Source organism: Prionailurus viverrinus, chromosome A1 (genome assembly GCF_022837055.1).
Source record: "Prionailurus viverrinus isolate Anna chromosome A1, UM_Priviv_1.0, whole genome shotgun sequence".
Classification (NCBI taxonomy): Eukaryota; Metazoa; Chordata; class Mammalia; order Carnivora; family Felidae; genus Prionailurus; species Prionailurus viverrinus.
Window position 1 is genome coordinate 235,283,715 of NC_062561.1, and position 12,063 is coordinate 235,295,777.

General features: G+C 45.6%; 1 protein-coding gene across 4 annotated transcripts in view; it reads right to left on the reverse strand.

Moving 5' to 3' along the window:
* Nucleotides 1-12,063, reverse strand: part of ADCY2 (adenylate cyclase 2) — a 415,111-nt gene that overhangs the window by 285,601 nt on the left and 117,447 nt on the right. For all 4 annotated transcript variants that reach the window (XR_007154128.1, XM_047867851.1, XM_047867840.1 and 1 more), the window contains exon 3: nucleotides 11,771-11,932. Coding sequence is in view for 3 of the 4 variants with exons in the window: in XM_047867851.1 (XP_047723807.1) it covers nucleotides 11,771-11,932 (162 nt within the window). In the remaining variant the exon portion in view is untranslated. The remainder of the gene's footprint in view (nucleotides 1-11,770; nucleotides 11,933-12,063) is intronic.

Genomic DNA, 12,063 nt, shown 5'->3' on the forward strand with positions numbered 1-12,063 from the left:
ATGGAGCTAAAGCAGGTTCTAGAGGGACATTTATAGCAGGTGAGCACTTCCATAAAGAAACAAGAGGGCAACACAAGAAGTGAGGACTAGAAAAGAAAAAGAAAAGCAAAAACAAAACAAGGCCAATAAAAACTACTGGAAGAAATGAATAAAGAAAAAAAAAACGAACTAAAAAACACCCCCAAAGTAATCAAATAAATTTATCCACAACTCATTCTTTGGAGAAATGAAAATAAACAAAACATTAGCTAGATGAATCAGGAATTAACGGAGAAAGGACAAGTCCCAAGAATAAGAAAGTAACCGGGGAGGAGTAGAAACAAACACAATTACAGAGGTAATTGAAACCATGAAAAGAGATTATCCAACACGGAAAATCGCTGAAACCTTGGATGGAAGAGACTGCGTTTATGAGAAAATATCTCTGACAGAAACCAATCCCACAAGAGAAAGTAAATCAAACAGAAGAATGTGCATAGCAAAGTAAGGGCATGGTATCTGGCCTAATCTCGTCTAATCTACAGGAACATTTGAGATGGAAGGGTGCTCACAATGGAGGGGAGCCCTCAGAACCGTCTGTGGCCCGAGGCTAGGGCTGCCTGTTTGCTCTTAATTATGGTCAAAACAGATGCAAAATCTTTCATAAGTTATTGGCCAAAGGAATAAAGCATCAAATTAGATTAAAAAAAAAAAAAAAGACAATATGACCTACTGAGTTAATTCCAAAAATTCAAGAATGTCCAATATTACACAAGGGAAGAAATCATAATATCCTGCCCACGAGTGACAGAAACCGTCTCTTAATACATTCAAGATCCATTCTTTAAAGAAAAACAAAGAAGAAAAAGAGAAAATAAAACTTCTCTAAATAGGAACAAACAGTCACCTCCCTCAAGTTATAAAACCTACTTAACCCGAAAGCCAACATATTGCTTAAAGGAAAAACATCAATCCTACTAAATAAAAACAAAACAAAACAAAACAAAACAAAATACAACAGGTAACTATGTCTACTACCACCGCCTTAATGTGAATTTTTTATGGAAGTACAATTAGGCAAAACAATTGGAAAGAAAATTAAAACTCAGAAAATGGAAATTCACTTGAAAATGATGTGATTATATGTCTGAAAAACCTCAGATCAAGTGAAAAGTGACTATAAACAATGAAAGAATTCACAAGTCATCAGAAGAAGCCTATTTACTGAAAACCTTTTGAAACCCTTCTGTCAACCTTTTAAAAAATGTGACCACAGCACCTATTTTTAAAAATTGGCCATTGAGCCAATGGCAGATGTTGACTTGTCTACCTGCAACCATTCCTCAGGAATCCTTGGTGATTGCCCTCTGTTTTGTTTAAACAAGGGTAGAATTCTCTGATGTTTCCTCACTTTAAATTCTCCTAGTCCTGCTTTATTTCCCTATGTGTTACCATAAATATCTTTTTTGAAAAAATTTTAATATTTATTACTTTGAGAGTGAGAGAGACAGAGCGCAAGCAGGGGAGGGGCAGAGAGAGAGTGAGACATAGAATCCAAAGCAGGCTCCAGGCTCTGAGCTGTCGGCAAACAGCCCAACGTGGGGCTCTAACTCACAAACCATGAGATCATGACCTGAGTCAGATGCTTAACTGACTGAGCCACCCAGGTTCCTCACCATAAAAATCTCTTAATGAGGTATCTTCCTATATTGTGCACCACAGAGCTTACTTGTACCTGAGCAGACAAGAGAAAGGGAACCCCACAGACACCGGCTCAGAGACTACTTGGAGGGTCTGTAGCAATCCATGATGGGAGAGGAGACCACAGTCCAACTGTGGGAGCTGGTATCTCTAGTGAGTTCGAGAGAAGCCCCAAAAGCTCCCCCACTGTTGGGAACCACAGAATATGACCCTGTTTGAAATAAGGGTCTTTGCAGATGTAATCAAGTTAAGGATGCTGCATGCGATCATCCTGAATTCACAGTAGGGCTCTAAAGACAACGACCAGTGTCTCTGTCTGTAAGGGACAGAAGGGGAGGAGATGCAAAGACACAAAGAGAAGGAGGCCATGTAAAGACAGACACATAGAGTTTTGAAGCCCCACCCACACCAAAGAATGCCAAGGAGTGCCAGCAACAAGCAGAAGCTGGAGAAAGGCACGAACACACTCTCCCTCGGAGCCTCCAGAGGGATCCAGCTCTGCCAACACCTTGGTTTTGATTTCTGTGAGAGAATAAATTTCACAGTTTAGAAAGTGCTGTTGTTTCCAGCACCCACGTTGGTGGTAATTTGTTACAGCAGCCCTGGGGAACCAATACAGTATCTCAGCGGGGAGTGGGAGGAGTGATACATGGCGACAGCCCTGTACAGGTGTGTGTGTCTATGACCACAAAACTGATACACGGGATGGCCAGATCCACCTTGTACCATGTAGCTGCTACTGAGCGGGGCAAACTGTAGCCCCCGAGGTTGGTTAGAGAATAAGAGTGGGCTCCTCCAGGGAACAAGACATTACAGAGAAGGGTGGCACAGAAGCTCAAGATGTCCTGCTACAAGTTAATACTATAAATGACTCCTTTTGCACTTCTCCCTCTCATTGTTGACAAGGGATGAGCTGTATCTCAGGGGGTTCCAAAACCAGGCATTCCATTAACCTACAGGGGCTCAGATCCTCGGGTATTAACAAACCTTCCAAACTCCAGTTACTAGTGCGGTGTGGGCTTCTAGGACCTCGTGAGGATGAAGCTCACTGCCTTAAGTCTGGGTGGGCACACCGCAGGATGGTCAAGCAGACCAGACCTGTGCCCTGAGGTTGTGCAACCCAACCCCTGTCCTACTCAAAACTCCATAGGTCATTTGGGACCGTGATTATTGCCATACTCCCCCAAATATTTTTATTTCCCCCTTCTCTTAGCTTCTGTAAAAGTCATTTAAACTCAGCAAAATGAATAAATGCTGCTGTCGTTTTCCACTATTCATTGAAGGTTAGGGACCAGCCCTGCCGGATAACTGGTTTTTCATATATGCTAGTTCACTGAATCAGCACCAAGGCCAGCAACCGTCTAGGGAAGTAGGTGTTCCTGCTGCCATTTTACAGTTGAGAAAACTGAGTAAACTAAAGAATTAGTCCAAGCTCATGTAGCGTTGCAGTCTGGTTCTCCAGGAAGCACATTCTGAGACACAGTTCAGTGGGTACCAGGGAGTTCCCTTCGGATCAATGCCCGCGGGGAAGAAAGGAAGCCAGATGAAGCACAGGGAGAAGCTGAGCTGTGATGAAGGTCTGAGAACTTTAGACAAACCTACAGAAACTCCAGAGCTGCAATGGCCCACCGGAATTGCCCTGAATCAGACCAGGCTAGATAGACTCTATAGGCCCACCTCAATCAGCCATGGATGTGGGCCATCCTTGAAGAGACAGAACCTTGAGCTGGCAGCCCTGTGAAGCTGAGGCAGCCTTAAAGAATCTAAGAGCCAACAACTCCCCAAGAGCTGGGCAGCAAATCTTTCTCTGAGGGGTGGTCCACCTCCATGTCTACCACACACAGCTAGAAAGTGGGAGAAACGGAATCCAAACCCAGAGCCCATCTGAGGCCAAAGTCCTTGCTCTGTCCACCATCTGCCATGTCAAAACACTCATGAGCTGCTTGAGAAGGATATAAGAAACGATTAACCCAGCGTCTGGCCAGCAGGACCTCACATCTCCTAGGAAAGGCAAAAACTGATGCACATCATTCTCACAAAAGGCATGCTGGGATTATCGTCGTAGAGACAGAAAGTACATCCCCTCCCTCTGTTCGGGGCCTGCCCAGTCCCCAGTGCACTCCGCAAACAAAACGAAATGTTTTAAATATATTACCAAGCAGCCATTATTATTACCTGATGTTTCTTGGCGCTAACCATGCACCTGGCCCAGGTAAGTCATTTTCATTTATCATCTCATTTAACCATGTCTGTGGCTAGGAAGAAACTATTATTACCATTCCCACAGCACTGGTAAGTAGCCACATTTCCAGGTCCATCTTTCCTTGCAGTGTCTCCCAGCAATTACGCACACATCCTCTCTCCACTGCACCAAAGCACTGAGTTTCTGTCTACTCTTCAAAGAGGCCACTTAGAACCAGAGAAAAACTCTTGCTCAAGTTAAGCTGTAGATACATTTTTCTCTCAAGTTCATACGATTCAGCAAATTCATTATTCATCCTGCAAGTACAAGTTAGAAGTCCTGTGTCCCCATCAGGGGGCTGATTTTCTCATTTGTCTTCTAGGAATCTTAAGGAGCAATTACAGGGGGCTCTGGGTGGCTCCGTCAATTGGGTGTCCGACTTCGGCTCAGGTCATGATCTCACGGTTCATGGGTTTGGGCCCCAGGTTGGGCGCTGTGCTGACAGCTCAGAGCCTGGACCCTGCTTCGGATTCTGTGTCCCCCTCTCTCTCTTCCCCTCCCCCTCTCACACTCTGTGTCTCTCTCACTCAAACATTAAAACAAAAAAATGTAGGGGCACCTGGGTGGCTCAGTCAGTTAAGTGTCCAACTTCAGCTCAGGTCATGATCTCACAGTCCGTGAGTTCAAGCCCCGCGTCGGGCTCTGTGCTGACGGCTCGGAGCCTGGAGCCTGCTTCCGATTCCGTGTCTCCCTCTCTCTCTGGCCCTCTCTCACTCATGTTCAATGTCTCTCTCTCTCTCAAAAATAAATATAAAAGAATAAAGAGCAATTACGAATGGATTAATATATGATTAGAATCAATATCTTTCACACACTATCCTCAAAAATAAACACTTGGAAAGGACAGAGCCTCAGATCCCGGTGGACTGTGGAACGTGGCTGTGTGGGTAGGTGACCACGTGAGGACAATCACGTGTCCAGATGTCCACCAGTGAGTGTGCCACTCAGCCAACCTGTAATCGATCTATAATGTATCGTATTTGATATGAATCCGGTGGTTTGAATGAACAGAGGGCACACAGTTTTGATGACAGAATCCAGAAGAGGATATAGAGACCGATGAAGGGTGACTGATCAGCATTGTTCATTTCTCAGGAAACCCTCTTTGTTTCATGCGCCTTTGATCAAATCTCCAAGACAAAAACTCATGGTCTAACAGGGCTTCCTTTTACCTCTGTCCCTTCTGTCCCCTCTTCTAAACAGCCTCACAAATGCTGAAAAATAAACCAAGGTCTCATTCCACCATGACAGTAAAATGATTAACTACCAACAGGAAAGCTCTGTGTCGAGCATTCTTGCCGTTTCACTGTAGGAAAGTGCCAGAACATTCTCCAAGCGGTAGATAGGATGCCCTGCAGCAAAGCGTTAATAGTGTTGCTGTTGGTCACTTGCTCCACCAAAGTCTCCCCCCCCCCCCAGTGGGTGATGGTGTTGAGCTCCGCCATTTAAAGGTGGGGCGGGGATTCCTGCCAGGCTGGGGGGACAAGGAAGGAACAGGAACGAGGAGAGCAGACATGTGCAGTGCCTTAGATCTGCCTTAGGATTCAGTCACATCAGACACTTTCCTATTTTTACCTCTTTTCCAGGCTTACCCCCATTCCTTCCAAATTATAATGTCGTTAGACCCCATAACTGATAGTTTGCTAAAACAGGATACAGGTCCCCCTCCATCGATAGCTAGATGCTACACAAAAGGAACAGTGGTTCAGTGTCCTTTCTTCCCTCTTGTGGAAAGTACTAACATCCTGCGCTTCTCGGAAGACAAGACAGTAGGAAGAGACGTCCAAATTCCCAACAATTAGTCTCCTCCAGAGCCAGAGTCCCGGCAGCTGGTAACCTGCTGTTTTCCTTTTGAGCTTCTCAGATTAGATCCTAAATGCAATTTAATTCCAGACTCCAATATACAGTTCCTGAATTATACTGCAGAAGAATCAGTTATGTAACAAATCTTCATGACTACCGATTATGTTCTTGCCATACGTGACAGACTGTATCTTCTACTTTAGGTCCAAACTAAAATTTTTCAAAGTGTATCTTAAATACGGCAAAGTATCCACCGCATACAGGAACCCTCTACCATTTATCAGAAACAGGAGTAATCCTGTTAGAATAGAAAACCAATAACCACTCCTTCGCTTATCTTCTCTAATAAATATGGGCTCCCAAATAACTGGCCTGTGTAAGTAAATCTGTATTCAAATTAATCCTTGTCTCCTGGGAAAATAAATGATACACAAAATGAAAATCCAGAATGTGGTGTGAATACCAAGGAAAGGAACATTTAAGAAAAGCAAGTAAGTTTCAAATATAAAATGTAATCGTGGCATAGAAACAGGACTATTTGGCAATTCCTGGTTGGGGGGGGGGGGTCGGTAGACTGCCGGCAGTGATGTTGACCTACAGAAGTGTGGCCAACAGAGAAGAGAACACAAGTGTATCTAATCAGATGCACAGGCTGTAGGCTGGACCAACGCTTGAGTGACGGACTCCCTGCCCCTGTCAGGGAGGCAAGCTTCCTGCCCCGCTGCCCTATCTCGTCTCCAGGCCGGCCACCCTCACCCGTGGGCGGAAGCAGGACGCAGCACCACAGCACGAGTGGTGACATGTCATGCTGTTTTCCTAACCTCAGTCTCCCTTTGCCTGGATACAGCCGTAAGCAAAGAAGACACCTACCTTGCTGCTCTCAGAGAATTTTTACTCAAATGTGTGCCACCTTCTTGTTTTCTAGTTAACCAGGCAATGCTAGAGACTTTTGGGGCTCACACTAAATTTCTGACAGATAAATAAAATAATTCATCCTTGGGGCACCTGAGTGGTTCAGTAGGTTAAGCATCTGACTTCGGCTCAGGTCATGATCTCACAGTTCGTAGTTTGAGCCCCGCGTCGGGCTCTGTGCTGACGGCTCGGAGCCTGGAGCCTGCTTCGGATTCTGTGTCTCCCTCTCTCTCTGCCCCTCACCTGCTCTCTCTCTCTTTCAAATAAATAAACATTAAAAGAAAAAAAATTAAATAATGCATTCTTCTTACATCAACAATGTAAAACTGCTTTTTAAGTTTCCTGATATTTGAGGGTCATCCCAGATATCAGAAAAACTGCTCTTTGACACCCAGTTAGGAAAACAAAGACGAAGTGATTACAGGAAAAGCTGGGAGACTAGCACAGTACAAAATGGATCAGAGAGCAGCTGGAAAAAAACTTCTTCCTCTTCCACAAATAAACTCTGTTCAAAAAGTGTTCTTTTTCTTCCACTCCCTTGCCCCATCCTCTCTCCTCCTGCCCTTCTTGTCCGTTTCCTTCTCACCTGAATAACTCAGTCCCCAGCCATCAGGCAGAGCAAGGAACATCTGCATCTAGAGGGGACCAGGGAAGCTGAATTCGCCCAAGGTGATAAAGCTGGGGTTCCAGGAGCCTCTACAATGGGTAAGACACAGAGGACACAGCCCCGGTTGGGGGAGGGGGCACCCTCAGATGGACGTGGTGTCACAGCCTGAGCCAGGGGAGGGGGGACAGGTGTTAGGGGAGGGGAATTTGGGCCAAGTGAGAAGACACCTGTGTGGGGGTAGGGGTGGCGACTGAGACAGGAGACTGGCTACACACCGGTATTGATCCAGTAAGTAAATACGTTAAGAATCATTGCAACTGAACCTTTTTCACTATTGGCCATGGAATCACAAGAGAAAGGGAGAACACTGGCATGAAACTCGTGGCAGGCTGGAAAGACCGGTGTGAAGTCATGGTGTCTAATATGTAGGTATATTAGTTGATGTGGATGTAAATGCGTGTGCCCCTTGTCTTGGAGTAGTGACAACCCAGTGGGAATGAGAAGACCTACAAGCCTAGAGCTTGCTAAGTGCCACTCTTCACCAAGAAGAACAGGGCTCCTCGGAGGGATGGCAGATTTTAGGGCCGGGGCAGGGAAAGCATGAGATGAGCCTGAAACGTCTTGTTGTGTCAGAAAGCAACGAAGTGCTCAAAGGGAGAGGGGGACCATCACCAAAGGTGCAGAAGCCAGCCTGAAGGGGCGCCCACTGGACAAGTCTGAGCCCAGACTTGTGGGCTCATATAAGTGGGCTCATAACCCTCTGTATAGAACAGGGAAACACAAGACGGCCTAGACATCAATAAGTGAATAAAACAGGGTATTTGCCTGGTTTCAAAGTACCTCCCCACAAAATATGCCTTAATTACAAAGAAGAGAAGAGTAATGCCAAAGCGGTAAAGCCTGGCAGACGGCCATCAGACGAAAGACCAACATAAACGATGAGACCCTGAGAGACCGTGATGAGAATGCACCATCACCTCTGTGTTTCCTGCCAAAGATGCATCAACCGAATCCATTCATGATGAAACATCAGACAAAGTCAACCTGAAGACCATTTGATAAAGTAGCTGGCATGCCATCCTCAAAAGTGTCAAGATCACGAAAGCCACGGGAGGACTAAGGGGTTGCTGCAGATTGAAAGACACCAAAGAGATTAGAAAACACACGGCAACGTTGCAGAATTCTGATCTGGGCCCTTTTCTGTAAAGGACGTTGTTGGGAAAGCTGGATGAATCTGAATCACAACAGCAGAGCCATGTGAATTTCCCAATTTTCATAGTTGCATTATGGTTAAGTGCAATGGCATTGTACGAGATACTGTCTAAAGCATTTAGCGGCTCCGACTTGAGCTCAGGCAATGATCTTATGGTTCGTGAGTTCAAGCCCCGTGTCGGGCTCTGTGTTGACAGCTCAGAGCCTGGAACCTGCTTCGGATTCTGTATCTCCCTCTCCCTCTGCCCCCCCCCCCCCCGCCCCGGCTCATTCTCTCTCTCTCTCAAAATAAACAAACATTAAAAATAATAGTAATAAATAAAGCATTTAGGAGCAATGAGACATCAGACTGGTAACTTATCTTTTGGTGGATTAGGAAAAAAAATTCTCTGTATTAGATTTGGAACTTATTGGTAGGTCTGTGATTGTTTCAAAATAAAAGTTAAAAAAAAGAAGTTAGGGATTATACTTTATATTTAAATGTACTAGAAATGCTAATTCATCACTTTCAGTGATTAACTAAATTCCCTCAGTTGGGTAATATATTGTAGCCTGAGACTGAATTCTACTTCAAGATAAATGCTGGGAAAATAAATGTGCCAAGAACAATGAACTCTGTTAATCAACGTGGAAGGGAATAGGGTTTTCTATGAAGTCGACATCTTGGTTAACAGAGAAGCATTACATGCTATCAATGGATTGCCAATGTTCCAAAAATAAAGTGAAACATTCTTTTCTTTCTTTATTTTTTTGAGAGAGAGAGAAAGCATGAGTGGGGGAGAGGGGCAGAGGAAGGGTGGGGTGGGGGCGGGGAGAATCTCAAGCAGGCTCCGTGCGGAGCACCAAGCCCAACACAGGGCTCATTCCCATGAACCATGACATCATGACCTGGGCCAAAATCAAGAGCTGGATGCTCAACCAACTGAGCCACCCAGGTATCCCCAAACAAACATTAGTACAGGTCCACGCTAAACAAAACGCACTCTGTCTTCAGCGGTTTATAAGGTAGGGGGACACTGATCACCACTCATCAGCAAACCTCTTTCTTCATATGAAACCGACAGCCTTTCAGTAATTTTGCGTTAAACAATTATACCATGGCAGTATAACCACCTAATGTGTATCATCCTAATTTATGTACACTTTTCATCAACAGTTATCAATGAAGTGTTTTTCTCCCATCACAAAGCAGTGCTATTTGTAGGTTACATGTCCAGCAGTGGCCAAAGGTGCTTAAATCTCTTTTCCTCATGACTTTGACATTTACCAACGGACCTTCCATTTTCAATCTGTCAGCGTATCCTGCCTTTCCCTGCCCTCGGAATCATTGTGAAATTACTTCTGAAGAAAAGGAAAACTGACGTTCTGTTCTTCTGCTTCCTTTCAATGTTATTCTTACATGGAATCGTTTGGAATGAAAAACTTGTATTCTTTTTTGCTCTTCCAGAATTATCCTATCTCTGGCTGTCCACTGATAAAAAATTGTTTTTCTTTGTGTGTTTGGAAAACTGAGTAACTGAATGTTTAAGATTACATTCTTTCCCAATTTTTTGAACTTGCAGAAGAAAATAAAAATGCTCTGAAAGAAAAGCAAACTCACTACAGTACGTAGTGACCTAGAATACATCAGATTCTTGACAAACAATTTATTCCCCCCCCTCTGCTTTTTTTTTTAAACCCATTTGATCCTTACAGGCATGTACCTTAATCCTCCTTTCCAAGATATTTTTTCTATTACATCTGCCCCAGCAGACACTGTATTTATTCATGAAGGGGCCAAAGAGATAGGTACGAAATGTTCAGCGGATGTGTTCTAGGGTAACCTAAAACCAGGAAAGTGTTGTAAGCCCTGAAAACAGGCTTGAGTGCCCCCGTGTCTGTGTGATGAGGGCTTTCCCGCAGTGACTGTCATAATGTCAGCTGGCTCAGCTGATCACATACCCATTCCTACTGCAGAAACAGACCCCCCCCCCCCCCCCACCGCCGAAGCCCCACTCCAGGGAGACTGGAAAAATGGAATTTATGGGAGAGAGGAGACACATCCATAAATATCTTCAAGGGAGGCTCTGACATGCGGCGCAAGGAAGTAAAAGCTGGGGCAGAGCCCCTACAAAAAGGAACATTTCCCCCGCCTCTTCCAGGCGCAGCTGCATTGTTTCTTCTTTTCATAAAACACCACCTTCGTTCCTTCCTTTGATCCGTTACTGACGGGTCGCCATCTGGGCCTCGGGTGGTGCCGGCTACTCGGGCCAGTGGCAGGGAATGCGTGCGGGCACGTGGCTTTGCTCCACGTCTGAACCAGTCAGCGGGAACCTGGAGCCCACCGTGCAGAATCGGGGCCAGGGTTCTGACGCTCACCCCGTGCCAGCGAAGGCTGTCTTTCAGACCGCTCCGACTGAACGCCGGGCTTCACAGGAGCTCTAGGAGAGGAATGTTGAGAAAAGGGATCCCCAGAAGGCTTTCCAGCTAAGCGGGATTTCCAGACACCCAAGGATAAGCCTCCAGCTCTATGTCAAGTTTCCAAATGAAACATTCCACCGGGTGAACGACAAACGGGTTTCTCAGACCCCACAGGGCTCGTGTGATCCGTGTCTAAACCCCCACTTTCAATGGCAGTGCTGTTCCTAACCAGTTCTCTCACCCTCGGCGTTTTTACACCATGGCTGCATTTCTTAAATTTGATTCTAACAGAGTGTAATTGAACATACCTGTTTCAAGTAAAAAAAAAGATATTTAGGGACAACTCCAAACCACTGACCCTCATGTTTATGGATGTGCATAGCAGGAAATCAAGTCACTTTTCAAATGCTTTTAACTAATTAAACACAACGGCTTCTTCGAAACCCCACTTACTAGCAAAGCTAAATTTGCTGTCGTAGCATTTGAAAGATTTATTATTATTTTTTTTTAATGCCCACGGACCTTCCAGAAGATCAGGAAATGGAGATCTTTCCCCCTCTGTAAAGAGAGGGCTTTATCGGATATGAAGGTGGGGGAGAATTATGAATTTAACTGTGTAAGTTATTTTCACTCTAAAAACAGGGTGCTGAATTCCAATGCATAGTAAGAACAGCTTTGAAACATCCACAGTCATACGACCATCCAGCAACCAGCAACGTGGAGCGGCCGTCCGCAACGTTTGCTGTTGCTGACTGCTAAGTGCTGATGCCGCTGCTGGAGGTGGGGTGTGGCGGGCTCCCCACTAGCAACACAGAGCCACCTTGGGCACCTGCCGGGTACCCCAGTCGCACCCCGAACAGGTGCACGGCACCCCTGGCACCCAGAGGTGGGGGTGGGGGGCACTGGTCACCCACCTGCCAGACCAGGTGCTCCTTGGCCCCGGGCGTTGCAGACAGGCAGATGCTCAGCACGACGGTGTGGGAGGAGGCCGTGAGCACGCTGGCGATGATGGCGTCTCGCATGTTGAAGGGGAGCATGGTGTATACCACGAAGATAATGAAGAGGAAGAAGGACACCTACGGGAGAAGAACAGGGAGAGTCAGCAAGAGCGCCCCTCCCCAGTGCTTCTCTCCCTTGCCCACGAAAGGCTGCACAAGACGCCGCGGACTGCACCCGTGTAGTTTTGTGTTTTTCTTCTTTAATATTT